At 45.1% G+C, this 19,330-nt stretch overlaps 1 protein-coding gene across 1 annotated transcript; it reads right to left on the bottom strand.

Annotated features, from left to right (window-relative positions):
• Positions 1-2,980: 2,980 nt before the first annotated feature.
• LOC115472708 (cytochrome b-c1 complex subunit 6, mitochondrial) lies at positions 2,981-18,138 on the bottom strand. Its single transcript, XM_030207070.1, has 4 exons — positions 18,009-18,138; positions 13,573-13,596; positions 9,461-9,622; positions 2,981-3,356 (listed from the first exon to the last, which is right to left on the bottom strand). Exons 1-4 carry the CDS (start codon positions 18,048-18,050, stop codon positions 3,324-3,326), a joined length of 261 nt encoding a protein of 86 aa, XP_030062930.1. The 5' UTR covers positions 18,051-18,138; the 3' UTR covers positions 2,981-3,323.
• Between the last annotated feature and the right edge of the window lie 1,192 nt (positions 18,139-19,330).

Genomic DNA, 19,330 nt, shown 5'->3' with positions numbered 1-19,330 from the left:
GGCTTCCTGCTATGTGAATATTCCACCACTGTTTCATTATTGCTACCAAATATTACGTATTTAGGTCATATGCCTTAAACATAGATTGTTTAAATACGTTTATCTAGACCTTACATGCACATGGTATTGCTTGGGAAACCCACAGGCAAAACCTAATGGAGGTTAAACAATTTGGTATAAACTGTGTTATGACTTCACTTGTTTTGTACTGCTTTGGGTCCTACTGATCTGTCCGTTGTGTTATTTTGGTGGCTGGAAAGTCAGGTGGGCTTATAGGGCGGGAGGGAGGGGAATGGTTCTTGGGATATGTTCTCTGTAAAAGTTTATATTGTGCCATGTTGGATGGTTCACTGGTTTTTCTTGTTCTGTATGAAGCTTATCAATCAATATGATGTTCTTTTAATAAAGGTGATTAAAACATACAAAAAAAAAAAAGGTTTTGGATGTTACTGAATTCTGTCTCACTGTATTTCCAGTTTTGGCACAATATAAAGCCATCACAAGAACAAAATACAACAAAACCACTGGACTGCATTAGGGGCTTATAGCCCATTTAGGGCCCTGTTTACTAAGCTGCACAGTAGCCGTGCTAACGTTTTTAGTACACGCTAAAAATTAGTGCACACTAGTGCTAGAGACACCCATATATTCCTATGGGATTTAAGTGGAAAGACTTTTAGATGTGGATTAGAAATTTGGTTCAACCTATGACTGTTTTGTTCAAGCTTGTATCCACTGGATAGTACTAGACTAAATAATCATGAGATGGTTATACCAATTTTCCATAAATATCGGCTCAGTGTAATAATGTCACTGGGTACAGACATAAGTAATCTAATGTATGGATGCTTAAAATAATGAGGAAAGGATATAGCAATCTGTGATTTGTACCTCTATATAATATATAGCACAGAGTCAGTGCTTCCACCCCCCCCCCCCCCCCCCCAATCTGTTTTTGCTTGTAATGCTTCTCTCTATTGTTCTTTCTGCTGTTTAGCTCAGGGCTCCCAAACTTGGGGTCATAACAAAACCTCATCAGTCTGCATTTGTGTCAAGCCCATACTATGAGTAGAAACCAGGAGATGCAGTAGGGATATGTAGGCCTCTACGTATCACATACTTTCTGTGGATGCAATAATGGGGCCACAGAAAGCTTCTTAAGCATTGGCCTCAGGGGGGCAGACTCAAGAAAAATGTCAGGAAGTATTTTTTTCACGGAGAGAGTAGTGGATGCTTGGAATGTCCTCCCGCGGGAGGTGGTGGAAATGAAAACGGTAACGGAATTCAAACATGCGTGGGATAAGCACAAAGGAATCCTGTGCCGAAGGAATGGATCCTCAGGAGCTTAGTCAAGAGCGGGAGGCGGGGCTGGTGGTTGGGAGGCGGGGATAGTGCTGGGCAGACTTATACGGTCTGAGGCGGGGCTGGTGGTTGGGAGGCGGGGATAGTGCTGGGGAGACTTATACGGTCTGTGCCAGAGCCGGTGGTTGGGAGGTGGGGCTGGTGGTTGGGAGGCGGGGATAGTGCTGGGCAGACTTATACGGTCTGTGCCCTGAAGAGCACAGGTACAAATCAAAGTAGGGTATACACAAAAAGCAGCAAATATGAGTTATCTTGTTGGGCAGACTGGATGGACCGTGCAGGTCTTTTTCTGCCGTTATCTACTATGTTACTATGTTCTTTCTGTGAAGATCTATAGCACACTCACAATTTCCTAATAATAAAAAGAGCTCACTAATTATTCTATGAAAACCATCATTGTGATGGCCAAGGAAGAGAAAGGAGTCTGTACCACACTCAGGGTACGATGCACAAAGCTTACTGTGCTGGGAATGTTTGCTTTTGACTGGTTGTAGCGGAATCAGAAAAGATTCAAAGAAGAGCGACCAAAATGATAAAGGGGATGGAACTCTCAGGATGAGGAAAGGGCTAAAGAGGTTAGGGCTCTTCAGTTTGTGAAAGAAACGGATGAAGGGAGACAGGATTTTGTAGAGCTCGATCACGAGTGGTGTAGAACGAGAAGTACATCAATTTTTTTAGTTGTTCGAAAAGTACAAAGGCTAGGGAACACAATGAAGTTACATGGAAATACTTTTAAAACAAACAGGAGGAAATATTTTTTCACTCAACAAATAGTTAAGCTCTGGAACTCTTTGCCACCGGATGTGGTAACAGTGGTTAGCGTATCTGGGTTTAAAAAAGGTTTGGAAAAATTCCTGGAGGAAAAGTCCATAGTCTACTATTAAGACAGACACAGGAAGCAACTGCTTGCCTAGGGATTTGTAGCATGGAATGTTGCCACAATTTGGGTTTCTGTCAGGTACTTGGCTACTGTTTTGAAAACAGGATGCTTGGCTAGATGGACCATTGGTGTGATCCAGTATGGGCTTCTCTTATATTCATTAAGGGCTCCATTTTGCCCCTAGCCAGCCCACCCCATCATTTTGAATTTTGTCATTAACAGAGCAAGAGAAACAGACCACCATGGGGAAAGGGTTTTTCTGGGGAGAATCAGCTGAAGGGTCTTCTCCAAATGGCAGGGTTATACTCATTGCCCTGTTAGGGGGATAAAAGTTTTCCACTTGTGTTTAGCCAGCTGCCTCTTTCTTGCTTGCATCCCTTACAGCCCAAAACACACACCAGGGTATTCAGTGCAATTCAGTGAATACCAAGCAATTCATGTAGACAGGGGCCATTGAAAGCTCCTGTAGAGCTTGGCAACTTCCATATCCTTTTATTTACAGCCATATCCCCCATTTGTATTTAAATGCCAAATTCATCTGCTTCGACTTTGTGAGCTTGAAGATGTTTAAAAACAAGCCGCAGGGCGCACAAAAACAACAACAAAAAAGGCTGTACAACTATTATACCAAAACAAAAATGTTTAAAGATGCAAGATGTGCCAGAACATAAAAGAAAAGGAGATGTAGGCATCAAAGCAAAGAGGAAGTGAGAAAAATCAAGAAGAGACAAGCTGCAATTCTAGCTAGTGCTGCTGCTTTACGAGAATGCCAGAGCACTGTATGTACATCAAAGCTTATACAGTACAGCATGCTAAATACAAACACGGTTTCTTTATTCTAATACACCGTTTCAAGATTTAGAAATTACAAAACACAAACCCATTTCCACAAACACTCAATATATTTATTACGATAGCAAACCAAAAATACTTTTTGTGTATTTAGTTACTGGATGAGTTGCTTGGAGGCCTGAACACCTAGATCAGCACAGCACAGCACAGCTGGAGGAGAATGGAGCCAGCCTTCACTTCAATAAGGTGAGAAGGACCGTATTCTGATGAAACAATGCGTCCTCAAATGCTATTTTAAGCTGCTGAAAAGTTTGTGAGCCACCTGCAGGATGCAAGAAAAAAAAAAAAAAAAAAAGTTAGGTCCATGGTTGGAAAGATAACATTTAAAGTTATCTAGCGGTTAAAGCGGTAGCCTAAGGATCAGGGAAGCCAGGTTTCGAATCCTGCTTCTCCCAGTGACGTCCCTTGTGATCTTGGACAGGTCACTTTAACCTCTACTGCCTCACAGGGAAATATGTATTGTACCTCAATATATATAATAATTGCTCACCCTGCTTCCCTGGGTGGCTGGGTTCGTAACAGGCGGCAAATCAGCTGAGGTCAGCTCGCCTCCAGCGTTCCCCTTCCCTCTCAGTTTCCCGCCCTCACAGAAAGACAAAATGATGTCAGAGGAGGGCAGGACAGTGAGAGGGAAGGCAAGGGAAGGCTGGAGGCGACGCGAGCCGAGCCTGCCGCCGCTGCGACCTGACCTAACACGAGCGGCAGGAAGAAGAGGGCATGGGAGAGGAGAGGAGAATCGCTGGACATGGAGGGGAGGGCAGAGGAGAACCGCTGGACATGGAAGGGGGGGCAGGGGATAGAGGAGAAATCACTTAGATGAGAGCCATTTCACAAAATGGGCTTTGTTGCTTGTATATTTTTGTCTACCACTGAAAAGACGCGAGTTAGATCAAAATAAACTTTGATACTGTCAATCATTTTATTACATCTGTTATCCAACTCTGGACTTATGGGCTCTGTATTAAACGGGTTTAAGTCCCTTTTAAAGAAAAGGCAGTGTCTAGTTCTAAATGACAGTAGCTTTACATCTCCTTGGGTACCTCGTTGTGGAGTTGTCCAAGGCTCCTCCATATCTCCACTCCTGTACAACCTCTATATGAGTTCATTTGGTCAAATTATTTTGAATCTAGGCAAGTTCATGCCGTCTTGTGCTCATACTTTTTTCCTTGTTCCTGTTCATAAGGCAATAATTCTATTTCTACTGGTATTAATGAGTGTATTAAAAGGATTAAGGAATGGTCTGTTTCTGATGGACTTAAATCGAATGCTGACAAAACCAAATTATTATGGTTTACCCTAAATCTGTCAAGTATTCCACAATTTATTTTGAACAGAAAAGGGACTCAATTGAATGTTGAGAGAGTGTCAAGAGTCCTGGGAACGCTCTTAGTTTCTTCACTCAATGTGTAATTAACCTCTGGAATTCGCTGCCAGAAAATGTGGTAAAAGCAGTTAGCTTAGCGGGGTTTAAAAAAGGCTTGGCTAGCTTCCTTAAAGAAAAATCCATAAGCCATTATTAAGATGACTTGGGGAAAATCCACTGGTTATTTCTAAGATAACCAACATAAAATGTACTGTACTGTTTTGGGATCTTGCAAGGTACTTTTAACCTGGATTGGCCACTGTTGGAAACAGGATGCTGGGCTTGATGGACCTTATGAGCCACAGTTTAATAGTCTAACTTGAAGAGCCTATTTTAAATTAAAACAACTCCATCTGTTCCACTCGTTTTTAGATGCTCATCAATTGATAAGAAGGTTAAATGCTATAATGACATCTAGGGGCTGTAATGATCTTCTTTTGCCTTACCTTCAACCAAAAGTGTGAGAGTTGTCTTTATTTTCTCACTCCTTTTTCTTCTTAGTTATCCATTTATGGAATAATCTTCCTGTAGAAATTACTATTCATTTCGTAAAGTTCTGAAAACTTATTTGTATACCAATTATGGTAAAATTATGTCTTACCTGATAATTTTCTTTCCTTTAGTCGCAGCAGATGAATCCAGAAATCAGTGTGTTGTATCCGTCTACCAGCAGGTGGAGATAGAGAACTAAATTGCCGAGAGCTATACCATAGTACCAGCCCTAAAGCCAATACATGTCCCATCACAAAGCAGTAGAAAGTGAAAAAAACCTGAAAACTTCCTCAAACCTGAGTCAAAACAAAGCACAAGAAAACTCGCTAAACAGAACTGCCAACGTGGCAACAACATAATCAATGTCCTCTTGTGTTCAACACTTCTTGCTTCTTTTGCCATTTTTTTTATTTTTTTTATATACAGAAGACAAGAATCCCATCTGAAAGGAAACCTAGATCCTGATCTGGGAACATGGATAGAAGGAAAAAAGGTTTCGAACAGCTTCTGAAAGACACAGGGTGAGATCCTAGATTCATCTGCTGCGACTAAAGGAAAGAAAATTATCAGGTAAGACATAATTTTACCTTCCATTGCGCCAGCAGCAGATGAATCCAGAAACCAGTGGGATGTACCAAAGCACTCCCTAGGTAGGATGGGAAGCAGACACTCCGCGCGCCAACACCGAAGCTCCAAACTGCGCATCCATGCGCACCAAGACATCAATCCTGTAATGCTTAGCAAAGGAATGCAAAGACGCCTCACTGCCCGACAAATCTCTTCCACCGAAAGCATGCCCGTTTCCGCCCAAGATCTAGCGAGAACGAGTCGAATGAACCCGAATGCCCACCGGAGAAGAACGACCTGCAGAGACATATGCAGACGATCTGCAATGTTTAAGACCTCTAAAGTCGAGGAAATAAGAGAAGACAATTCCTCTCTATGAAAGATACGCACTGCTGAGGTGTCCTGAGTCTCTTCAGAGATGATTTCTCCCTCCTCAACATGCAGCGCAGCCAGGGACCGCAAAGACTCCCCTGAACCCCCGGGAATCGAAGGAACAAGAGACCTGGGTGCCCTAGAGCCATGCTCAGACTCTGAATCCAGACATCTGCGTTTCGGAGATTGCAGCCCCTCAACTGGGAATAGACAACCACTTGCTTCCCCCAGCACTGATTCAGACTCCCGACTCTCACTAGAAAAAACAGGGGGTGGGGGGGGGGGGGGCAGAGCACATTTTAACAGATAAACTTGATGCAAGAGAATGACAGATTCGGGGGGAAAACAGCATCCCATCAGCAGCCGCCTCACTTCCGGTTGCTGACGACACACTCTGCGGGACCCCCGGACCTAGAGGAGACCCACCGCCGTCCTTCCCTCCTAAATCCCTGCTTAATTTCCCCTAGGAAGCAGAGGAGAATGGCAGCAAATCCAAGACAGGAACCGCAGGCGAAATCAAAATGGTGCCCACGTCCTTGCGCTCCGCACGGGAAGCCAGCACACCAGAGAAGCGCCTGAATCGGTCCCCTTGTTCATGGCACAGTCTGGGCTGCACACCCACGCCACTGAACGGTGCTTCCCGAATCGGGAGCAGCATTTAACTGTCTCCACCGCCATCCAACAAATTACAGCGGAGAGGAGACAGTCGCTCACCCAAATGGAGACAGGAAAGGGACAGCACTCACAGCCCAGTGCAGTACTCTGATTTCCTCCTCAGAATCAATCCCCGTGTTAAACAAAAATTATGCTGCAAAGGCAATGCTCTTTTTTTTTTGTGAGGAAGTTTGAGCAGTCAAGGCACTGGTAAATACAGCGTTCACAGGGTGAGGCAGGGACAGAACACCAGTATGCCTCCAAAGAGGGTCTCTGACCACACACACCCCTGGTCTCAACTAGCAAACAGCCCAGGAGACTGTAAAATCTAGAAACTCAGGAGCTGGGACAGATCCGTCCACCACCTGCTGGAGATAGAGATATACTACTTGGAGTTGAGTAGTAGCCTAGTGGTTAGTGCAATGGACTTTGATCCTGGGGAACTGGGTTCGATTCCCATTGCAGCTCCTCGTGACCGTGGGCAAGTCACTTAACCCTCCATTGCCCCAGGACCAAAATAAGTACCTGAATATATGTAAACCGCTTTGAATGTAGTTGCAAAATACCACAAAAAAGTGGTATATCAAGTCCCACTATGGTATAGCTCTCGGCAATTTAGTTCTCTATCTCCACCTGCTGGTAGACGGATACAATCCACTGGTTTCTGGATTCACCTGCTGCTGACGCAATGGAAAGATCTGATGCTGTGTTGATTTCTTTTCTTTTCAGGTAATTCTTGAATCAGTACTAGTCTGCTTTATGTAACTCGCCTCAAATCTCAAATGAGAGAATTGGTGAGAAACAAGTCCTTTATAGCATAACAAAAATGCAAAGGGACCCAAATTTAGGAGCCAATCTAAATCGTTCCAGGCAGAGTGACTCAATAGTAGAGAAGAAAATTTACATTTCACACACAATTCTGTGATTTGCAAGGTGTTTTCTCCTGCAGATATGGATCGGGCCTTTATGTTTTCCTCCCACAGACTGAAGAAATTGTATTCAGAATAAACCTCAACGCTCTTGTTCCAAAACTTCAGAGTTACCTTATGTATCAGAAAGTATTTCCCTGTCCCCTGAGGGCTTGCAATCTATGGGGCCCTTTTACCTTGCACTAATCATGTAGGCACCTATACGGATACTGTAGGCATGTACATGGTTAACGCACCTATAAAACACTGCTTAGTAAACACGGCCCTTAGTCTCGCGCGCACACACACACACGAGTGACACAGGCTGCACATACTGCAGCACATGTTTATCCACTCCTACCCTAGATGAGATAACATTTAACCATCCCTCTGACATCTCATGTGCAACTTTCTTTAAAATTAGTCCCCTTATTTTCTAACTCCTCTTACTCTCTTACCTATCTATATGTTCCATCTTTGCTTATACCATACACTGTCTATTAAAATGTTCTACTATGTACTGTGTTGACATTGTAACTAGTGTACTATGCCATACTTTGTATTAAGACATAAGCATCGCCACACTGGGACAGACCAAAGGTCCATCTAGCCCAGCACCCTGTCTCCGACAGTGGCCAATCCAGGTCACAATCACCCGACAAGATCCACGGAGCAAAGCATTGTGTACTGCTTGTCCCAGGAATAGTGGATTTTTCCCTACGTCCATTTAATAACATTCTATGGTCTTTTCCTTCAGGAAGCCGTCCAAACCACATTCTCCAGCAACGAATTCCGGAGTCGAATTACGCACTGAGTAAAGAAAGATTTTCTCTTATTTGTTTTAAACTTACTGCACTCCAGCTTCATCGCACGCCCCCTTGTCCTAGTATTTTTGGAAAGCATAAACAGACGCTCCATATCTATCTTTTCCACTCCACTCATTATTTTATACACCTCTATCATATCACCCCTCAGCCGCCTTTTCTCCAAGCTGAAGAGCCCCAGCCGCTTTAGCCTTTCCTCATAGGAAAGTCGTCCCATCCCCTTAATCATCTTCGTCGCCCTTCTCTGCACCTTTTCTAATTCCACTATATCTTTTTTGAGGTACGGCGGCCAGAATTTTAATAATTTTACTGTTGTAATTGTCTATTGCTTATGTTTGATTTATTCTTACTGTACAGCGCCTTGAGTGAATTCGTTCAAAAAGGCAGTAAATAAATTCTCATAAATAAAATAAAAGATTGGTGGGGGGGGGGGGGGGCATACAAGTACGACCAAATACAAGCAACTTAGACTTATCTGGCTTGAACTTTAACTTGCTAGAGTGTAGTCAGTCTGCTACTCGCGCTAAGCTAAGATTCAGATCAGCTATTTCAGAGGCAGTGTTAAGAGGGTACATTTGCTAGCATCTGTAAGTCGTCAGCAAATAAATGAATGGAATAAGATCAAGTGATTTATATAAGAGTCAGAAGCGGAGATAGGTAAATATAAAAAAGGGTTGGGGCAAGTATGGATTTGTGCAACCCCACAATTGAGCGTATAAGGGTCAAAAGTTTGATATTCTATTGAACTATGTACCTCCTGTCCTGAAAATAGGATGAAAACCAATCAAGAACTGTATTTTGAAGCCCAATGGAACAGAGTTGGGATAAGAACAGGCTACGATCCACTGTATCATAACGTGGCCGAAAGGTCTAGAAAGATAAGTATCACAGTGGCTACTCCCTTCCCACTGAGTAGAAAAATATAAACTCTCCACATGACAAATAAAGACACAAGACCTACTTCCCTCGGTAAAATAAAAGGAAAACAAACAAAAAAAAAAAAGAACAACAACAACAACAAAAAAAACAAGTTACAAGTTTGTTTGTTTTTTTTGTTTGGCTGGCACTCAGGTTTCCTCACTATCTTTCCACCCCTGCTCATAATGTGTCTCTGGCTTCCACTTGGTAAGGAATTACATTTTCTGGAATTCACCAAGAAAGAAAGTGTCCTGATGCTGTTACTCACACAGTGGTCTCTGGCATGCAGGAAATCAAAAAGCTCTTCTGTACACTCCTCCTCAGTGTGTGACCGCGAAGTCACGCGGGTCTCGCATAACTCCAGCTTCTCGTGTGCTTTCGCGCATTTTTCTATCTGCTCACAATGATTCCTCACCGTTGTTAAGGGATCCTAGTGAGCAAACAAACACACACAACAAAAAAAAAGCAAGAGAGCTACACAATTTTGCTCTGGCACTTGTTGTCCAATATCTAAACACGAAACAACCACAGAAGGTGATCTCTCCACAGGAGAAATGAAGAACACCAGGTACACACAATGGATCCAAAAAAGAGTCCTCTCTCATGTAATGTCTTCCCAAACAATGTCTTTATTAAAATCAATAAAAGCCTGACACGAATTGTGTTTCGGCCACACCGGCCTGCATCAGGGGTCTATAAATAAACAAATATAATGTCATAAATAACTAAACATAATACAACAAATTTAAAACAAAAAAAAAAGGATGAATATAATAAGTATAATGATACTCTAAAAACATACTTATCAGCTTTGGTTGGAACAGATGAAACAGCTGAATTACAATGAAATTGTAAAGAAGAAATACAAAACCAATATGAGTTCAAATCAATGAATTTCAAAAAAAAATTCCATCAAACCGTAGGCTGAAGTGTCACACATAGATCTCTCTATATAAAAGGCAACACCAACGTTCTATGAAGCCTCCAGCCGGAAGTGTGAAGGGGGAGAGATATCCGGTTTCCCCATGAATGTCTGCCCCGCCCTCGCTCTCTCTCTAACACAAACAGTGAAGGAAAACAGCAAAGCAGGAAATCAAATCGCTCTCTCTGTAACAATGAAGGACTCAGAGGGGGGAGGGGAGAGAGGGCAGGAACACACACACTCCCACATGCACACAGAAGAAAACTTTGCTAGCCCCCGTTTCATTTGCATCAGAAACGGGGCTTTTTTACTTCTCTATATATAAAAGGCAACACCAACGTTCTATGAAGCCTCCAGCCGGAAGTGTGAAGGGGGAGAGATATCCGGTTTCCCCATGAGTGTCTGCCCCGCCCTCGCTCTCTCTCTCTCTAACACAAACAGTGAAGGAAAACAGCAAAGCAGGAAATCAAATCGCTCTCTCTGTAACAATGAAGGACTCAGAGGGGGGAGGGGAGAGAGGGCAGGAACACACACACTCCCACATGCACACAGAAGAAAACCTTGCTAGCCCCCGTTTCATTTGCATCAGAAACGGGGCTTTTTTACTTCTCTATATATAAAAGGCAACACCAACATTCTATGAAGCCTCCAGCCGGAAGTGTGAAGGGGGAGAGATATCCGGTTTCCCCATGAGTGTCTGCCCCGCCCTCGTTCTCTCTCTAACACAAACAGTGAAGGAAAACAGCAAAGCAGGAAATCAAATCGCTCTCTCTGTAACAATGAAGGACTCAGAGGGGGGAGGGGAGAGAGGGCAGGAACACACACACTCCCACATGCACACAGAAGAAAACCTTGCTAGCCCCCGTTTCATTTGCATCAGAAACGGGGCTTTTTTACTTCTCTATATATAAAAGGCAACACCAACTTTCTATGAAGCCTCCAACCGGAAGTGTGAAGGGGGAGAGATATCCGGTTTCCCCATGAGTGTCTGCCCCGCCCTTGCTCTCTCTCTAACACAAACAGTGAAGGAAAACAGCAAAGCAGGAAATCAAATCGCTCTCTCTGTAACAATGAAGGACTCAGAGGGGGGAGGGGAGAGAGGGCAGGGACACACACACTCCCACATGCACACAGAAGAAAACCTTGCTAGCCCCCGTTTCATTTGCATCAGAAACAGGGCTTTTTTACTAGTTTTAAAATAATACACATATATTTGATACATATCCAAAAGGCACATAACATATTTCCATGGAACCAAAAACAAGAAATAAGATGAACTAGGCATGCTTCCACATGGATAGATACCAACACACAGACATCATAATCAAATGTGAAAAATGTATAAAGGAATGCCAAGTATCAATATCAAAGTAAAACTGAAATAAAAATAATCAAGATTGTGTCATCCCTCTACCCGGCCTGGGCCCTCTCTCTCTCCACTACTAAACTTACACATCCATTCGCCGGAACGCAGCACGCACATCAGCTGAGCTGCCGTCGGCCCTTCCTTCTCTGCCTGTGTCCCGCCCTCCTGTGACGTAACGTTAGCGAGGGCGGGACACAGGCAGGGAAGGAAGGCCGACGGCAGCTCAGCTGATATGCGTGCTGCGTTCCGGCGAATGGATGTGTAAGTTTAGTAGCGGAGAGAGGGCCCGGGCCGGGTGTGGGGGGGTAACGGTAGCGGCGACCTCGGGTGGGTGGGTGGGGGGGAGCGGTATCAACCTCGGCGGTGCAGTTTCCCTCTCTGTCCCGCCCTCGTCATCACGTATTGACGCGGGGGCGGGACAGAGAAGGAAGTCTCTACTGCGCATTTGCGAGTGAGTCGGTCACTCGCCGTTTATATGTTTGACTAGACTTTGAGCCCGTAAAAACGGGCTATTATAGGAAGGGGGGGTTGAAAGGCCCGCCCCCACCGCCAAGTTCGCCGCTGCCCCTCCCCCTCCGAGTTCGCGCCCCCCCACCGAGCCGTCACCACCCACCTTCCACCCGGCCGGGCCCTCGCTCCGCTATTAAAACAGCAAGGGTCCGGGAACGCAGCACTGAGCTCTGCTGAGCTGCCGACGTCGGCCTTCGTTCTTCTTCTCTGCCTGTCCCGCCCTCGTGTGACGTAACGTCGTCGAGGGCGGGACAGAGGCAGAGAAGAAGAAGGAAGGGCGATGTCGGCAGCTCAGCAGAGCTCAGTGCTGCGTTCCCGGACCCTCGCTGTTTCAATAGCGGAGCGAGGGCCCGACCGGGTAGAAGGTGGGTGGCGGCGGCGACTCGGGTGGGGGGAGCGTTAGACGGCGGTGTCCCTCCCTCAGCATTAATGCGCAGTACAGACCCTCTGTGTTCCGCCCCCCGTCATCACGTATTGACGTGGGGGCGGGGCAGAGAAGGTCTCTACTGCGCATTTGCGAGTGAGTATGGTCACTCGCCGTTTACATGTTTGATATTCATCCTTTTTTTTTTGTTTTAAATATTTTGTATTATGTTTAGTTATTTATGTCAATATATTTGTTTATTTATAGACCCCCTGATGCAGGCCGGTGTTGCCAAAACACGATTGGTGTCGGGCTTTTATTGATTTTAATAAAGACATTGTTTGGGAAGACATTACATGAGAGAGGACTCTTTTTTGGATCCACTGTGTGTACCTGGTGTTCTTCAATATCTAAACACAGCATTCCTAAATAAACTGCATGCTTCAATAACATGAAATTAAACTTCATTATTTAACCACCCACTTTAACATGTAGTGCTTGCTGCAGAGTTCAATTTAGATTAACTCCATGGCCCTCCTTTTTGGGCTGTGTGTCGCCTACGTACTAACAGAACAGACTTTTACCCCCAACCAGTAACTTAATCTGCTTTAGAAATCAGCAGCATTTTAAAATATTAACGTCCTTCCTCATAATTGTAAGTTGAGGATACACTGAAACTCATTTTAATTCATAACACATACAGGGGTCCTTTTACTTTAGTACGCCGAAAAATGGGATGTGTGCTAGTGTAGGTGCGTGTTTTGGCCGTGCGCAGATCCATTTTTCAGCGCGCCTGTTAAAAAAAAAAAAAAAAAAGGCCTTTTTCAAATTTTTGCCGAAAATGGACGTGCGGCAAAATAAAAATTGGCACGTGTAAGGTCTCACGTGGTAACCGTGCGGGAATCGTTGACACGTGTAGAATGACGATTACTGTCCGGTTTCTGCCATGCGTATGACAATAAAAAATTAATTTTCCGGCACACGTAGTGGACGCACATTTAAAAATAAATTACCGCCGAGGCCTCGCGGTAGCCAGGCATTTAACTCCAAATTGACGTGCGCTGGGCGTCCGTAGGCGCCTACGAAGCTTAGTAAAAGGGCCCCACAGTGTAGTTTTGTGTCTTCAGTCACACATTCCTTACTGTTGTTACAAATCTGTCCTTTGTGCCTTTGCTTCTTGTACAGAAGGGGCTAAAGCACCAATTCAAATTTACTTACCACTAGCTCTTCCTCCTCTTCCTCCTAGAGAAAAGAAATGGGGTGAAAGTTAGATGTAACTCAGTACTAAAGGACGAGGTAGTCTGGAGATTCTCGATCTGCTGTGAAGCTTCATACATACAACGGGTTTCTCTCTGGCCAGCGTCTCCAAATGGGGTAGTTCTGCTCTTACCATGACAGGAAAGAACCTCGCTCCTAAGCCAGGGCATGTGGAGTATGACCTCACTCTCTGAAATTCACTACTAACGCTCGCCTTAAAACTTGCATCGGGCTTGTGGTTACTGCAATGTGCTGAAAACCAGCCAAAGCAGGCTTCAAATCCCACTTTCCAAGACAGTGTTCTTTGTGACCTTGAACAAGTCCCTATCACGCTTATTTTCGAAAGAGAAGGGCGCCCATCTTTCGACACAAATCGGGAGATGGGCGCCCTTCTCACAAGGCCGCCCAAATCGGATTAATCGAAAGACGATTTTTTGACACCCTCAACGGCTTTCCGTCACGGGGACAACAAAAGTTCACGGGGGCGTGTCAGCAGGGTAGTGAAGGCGGGACTGGGGCGTGATTAGGAGATGGGCGTCCTCGGCCGATAATGGAAAAAAGAAGGGCGTCCCTGACGAGCACTTGGCCAACTTTACTTGGTCCATTTTTTTTCATGACCAACCCGTGAAAAGATGCCCGAACTGAGATGACCACCGAAGGGAATCGGGGATGACCTCCCCTTACTTCCCCAGTGGTCACTATCCCCCTCCCACCATAAAAAAAAAAAACAGGTTAAAAACTATGCCAGCCTCAAATGCCATACTCAGGTCCATCGCAGCAGTATACAGGTACCTGGAGCAGTTGTAGTGGGTGCAGTGTACTTCAGGCAGGCAGACCTGTGGAGGGTGGGGGGGGGGTTGGAGGGCTCAGCACCCAAGGTAAGGGAGCTATGCACCTGGGAACAATGTTTGACGTCCACTGCAGTGACCCCTAGGGTATCCAGTTGGTGTCCTGGCATGTGAGGGGGACCAGTGCACTTCAAATGCTGGCTCCTCCCACGACCAAAGGGCTTGAATTTGGCCGTTTCTGAGATGGACGTCTTTGGATTCCATTACAGACGAAAACCAAGGGCGGCTATCTCTAAGGTCGACCCAAATGTTGAGATTTGGGCGTCCCCGACCATATTATCGAAACAAAAGATGGATGCCCATCTTGTTTCGATAATACGGATTTCCCCGCCCCTTCGTGGCACCGTCCTTAGAGATGGGCGCCCCCGTTTGATTATGCCCCCCCCCCACGTCATGCAGTCATTTAGGGCCCCGTTTACGAAGCCGCGCTAGTGCTTTTAGCGCACGCTGCGTATGCACACACAATATTCCTATGGGCGCCTACACAGCGTGCACTAATTTTGTGCACATGCTAAAAACGCTAACACACTTTAATAAACAAAGCCCTTAAGACTGTAAATGCTTAAAGGCAGTATTAAATACTGGCAGAAAGATCACAGCTACTAACTTTTCTTCCTCATCTCGTAATGGTTCTGGTACTATATAGCAGCTCTGTTTAACCACACCAGTAGGTCAGTTCCCACCTGGACTTCCCACTCACCAATTCCCACCACACCAGGGAGGCCAATTCCCACTCATAACGATTGTTTGGAGGGCCAGAAGCCCCTCACACTGGAGGAGTGGCCTAGTGGTTAGGGTGGTGGACTTTGGTCCTAGGGAACTGAGTTGGATTCCCACTTCAGGCACAGGCAGCTCCTTGTGACTCTGGGCAAGTCACTTAACCCTCCATTGCCCCATGTAAGCCGCATTGAGCCTGCCATGAGTGGGAAAGAGCGGGGTACAAATGTAACAAAAAAAAACCCCATTATCTTTTACACATCCCTTTCCCCTTCCAGACATGCAGTTCGTGGGGGGGGGGGGGGGGGGGGGGGAGGGGGGGTGGAACAGGGGCCAATGCCCCCCACACTCCCCAAACTAGATTTCAACCTAATTCAGCCCCTCAAAATGACACACTGATTACGATTTATAACAAATTACTACTCTACCTATTAAAAGTTATTCTGGTATTACACGTTCTCAAGAATGGTATGGGATTTGCGTTACAAGACGTATGAGGAGAGACTTGCGGACCTGAACACGTATACCCTAGAGGAAAGGAGAAACAGGGGTGATATGATACAGACGTTCAAATATTTTAAAGGTATTAATCCGCAAATGAACTTTTTCCGGAGATGGGAGGGCGGTAGAACGAGAGGACATAATAGGAGAGTGAAGGGGGGCAGACTCAAGAAAAATGTCAGGAAGTATTTTTTCACGGAGAGAGTGGTAGATACTTGGAATGACCTCCCGCGGGAGGTGGTGGAGATGAAAACGGTAGCGGAATTCAAGCATGCGTGGGATAAACATAAAGGAATCCTGTGCAGAAGGAATGGATCCTCAGAAGCTTAGCCGAGATTGGGAGGCGGGGCTGGTGTTTGGGTGGTGGGGCTAGTTCTGGGCAAGACTTCTACGGTCTGTGTCCTGAAAATGGCAGATACAAATCAAGGGATATTTTAACACTACTGGAATCGATGTAGGCAAATCTGCCTCATTCATATTCACTGCAGATATCCTAAAAATCAAGCTGGCTGTGGGATGCCCAGATCAGGCAAAGCTTGTTTTTCAGTTGTAACCTTGTAAGTCGCATTGAACCTGCTATCGAGTGGGAAAGAGCGGGGTATAAATGCTATAAATAAAATAAATAAATACCGGCCATCTCCAAGTAAAACAGGTCTTCCCCTTTTCCCTGGAGGGATCTTTACCCGAGGCAAAGGGAGCTAAATTAACTTGCCCCAAAGCACAAGGCGTATCAGTAGAAAAAGCAGAGTTTGAGCCCTAGTTTCCCTGGTTCTCAAACCAAGAAAACAGCAGGGTAACCGATCTGCAAACTCCACGATGGAAAACAGACAAAGCAGATAGTAACGTAGTAGATGACGGCAGAAAAAAGACCTGCACGGTCCATCCAGTCTGCCCAACAAGATAACTCCTATGTGCCACTTTTTGTGTATGGGGAATTAATTAATACCTACTCTCGGAGAAGAAGATGTGGCCTGGCTGGTTTGAGTAATGGGAAACAGAAAAAGCAGATACGTATATGAAAAAAAAACTATTTAATGGAAATTCGATGAAACTAAACATGGCCAAGACGGAACTTATTGTGTTCCCACCCAAACCCACTTCTCCTCTCCCTTCACTCTCTATCTCAATTGATAACACCCTCATCGTCCCTGTCTCATCTGCCCGTAACCTTGGTGTCATCTTCGACTCCTCCCTCTCCTTCTCTGCGCATATCCAGCAGATAACCAAGACCTGTCGCTTCTTCCTCTATAACATTAGCAAAATTCGCCCCTCCTCTCCGAGCACACCACTCGAACTCTCATCCACTCTCTCATTACCTCTCGCCTTGACTACTGCAACCTACTCCTCACCGGCCTCCCACTTAGCCATCTATCCCCCCTTCAGTCCATTCAGAACTCGGCCGCACGTCTTATCTTCCGCCTTAATCGATATACTCATATCACCCCTCTCCTCAAGTCACTTCACTGGCTTCCGATCAGATACCGAATACAGTTCAAGCTTCTCCTACTCACCTACAAATGCACTCGATCTGCAGCCCCTCCTAACCTCTCAACCCTCATCTCCCCTTACGTCCCTACCCGTAACCTCTGCTCTCAAGACAAATCCCTCCTTTCAGTACCCTTCTCCATCACCGCCAACTCTAGGCTTCGCCCTTTCTGCCTCGCCTCACCCCATGCTTGAAACAAACTCCCTGAGCCCATACGCTGGGCCCCCTCCCTACCCATCTTCAAATCATTGCTCAAAGCCCACCTCTTCAATGTCACCTTCGGCAACTAATCACTTCATCTCTTCTCAGGAAATCTAAACTACCCCAACTTGACATTTCGTCTTTTAGATTGTAAGCTCTTCTGAGCAGGGACCGTCCTTATTCGTTAATTTGTACAGCGCTGCGTAACCCTTGTAGCGCTCTAGAAATGTTAAGTAGTAGTAGTAGAAGAAAGACAGTCCCTGCTCAAAGAGCTTACAATCTAATAGACAAAAAAATAAATAAAGTAAGCAAATCAAATCAATTAATGTGTACAGGAAGGAGGAGAGGAATTTCATTTTCATCGAATTTCCATTTAATATTGTTTTTTTTCATATACGTATCTGCTTTTTCTGTTTCCCATTACTCAAACCAGCCAGGCCACATCTTCTTCTCCGAGAGTAGGTATCAATCCATTCCCAAGGGGGGGGAGGGGCTCAGTCCAAGGAGGGTGAACTGCTCAAATCTCACTGGGAAGCGGGATTTCAAGGCCTGATCGGACGCACTGCTTTTGCCCTACATCTCCGGAGGGGACCCTGCCGTGGGAAACGGGCCAGTCCAGCTCCAGCACCGAACCCCGACCTCACCTCCTCTGCCGCGAGCACAACATTCCCCACGTCCGGCTTCATTATTTATCCCACACTCAAACGCCGCCAGAGAAGGACTTCAGGGTCACACACTGAAAAATGCTGTACCGGAAGCCGCCCCTTAACCCGGAACCAACCCACCACTCCGGGGCATGACGGGAGTTGGAGTGTTCACGAAACACAACGAGCTTCCGCTGTTGCTGACTGTTGTTGTTGTTGTTCTTCTTCTTCTTCTTAGAAAAGCACAAGCGACAAAAGAATCAAATAACACACGTTTCACAAACTAACTTTAGTTTCTGGGGTTTTGTTTGTTTTTTACTAAGACTCGATGTGCGGCCAATGGCTTGAAGAAAATAGGAGACGGGGTGTTCCTATCTAGTCCGTTATACGGGCTGAAGCCAGTAGGCGGGGCTTACCGGCAGTAGGCGGGGCTTTACTTCACCCAAAACAATAGCAACAAACGCTATTGAAAACAATAGAAAAAGACTATTAAAAATAAATGTGTGGTCCATCTGTAAAAAGTCTAAAGCTTTTCCAGTTGGATAGTCAGTGTCTTCAAAGGTGGAGAACAAAATATATCTTTTTTTTTTATTTACTTGGCAGCTTTTTCGTTTAGAACATAAGAGTAGCCATACTGACTCAGACCAAAGGTCCATCCAGTCTAGTATCCTGTTTTCCAAACAGTGGCCAACCCAGGGCACAAGTACCTGACAGAAACCCAATTAGCAGCAACATTCCATGCTACCAATCCCTAGGCAAGAAGTTGCTTTCCCCATGTCTGTCTCAATAGCAGACTATGGACTTTCCCTCCAGAGCTTAACTATTCGTTGGGCGATAAAATACTTCCTCTTATTTGTTTTAAAAGTACATGTAACTTCCTTGAGTGTCCCCTAGTCTTTGTACTTTTGGAACTAGTAAAAAATTGATTTACTTCTACTCGTTCTACATCACTCAGGATTTTGTGGATCTCAATCATATCTCCCCTCATCCATCTCTTTTCCAAGCTGAAGAGCCCTAACCTCTTTAGCCTTTCCTCATACGAGAGGAGTTCCATCCCCTTTATCATTTTGGATGCTTTTCTTTTAACTTTTTCTAATTTTGCTATATCTTTTTGAAATACGGAAACCAGAACTGAACGCAATACTCAAGGTGCAGTCGCACCATGGAGCGATGCAAAGACATTATAGTGTTTTGGGCCTTATTCACCATCCCTTTCCTAATAATTCCTAGCATCCTGTTTGCTTTTTTGACCACTGCACACAGAGCAGAAGATTTCAGCGTATTATCTACAATGACACTTAGATCTTTTTGGGGCCCTTTTA

Source organism: Microcaecilia unicolor, chromosome 6, assembly GCF_901765095.1.
Source record: "Microcaecilia unicolor chromosome 6, aMicUni1.1, whole genome shotgun sequence".
NCBI lineage: Eukaryota > Metazoa > Chordata > Amphibia > Gymnophiona > Siphonopidae > Microcaecilia > Microcaecilia unicolor.
This window is presented reverse-complemented; position numbering and strand designations above follow the sequence as displayed.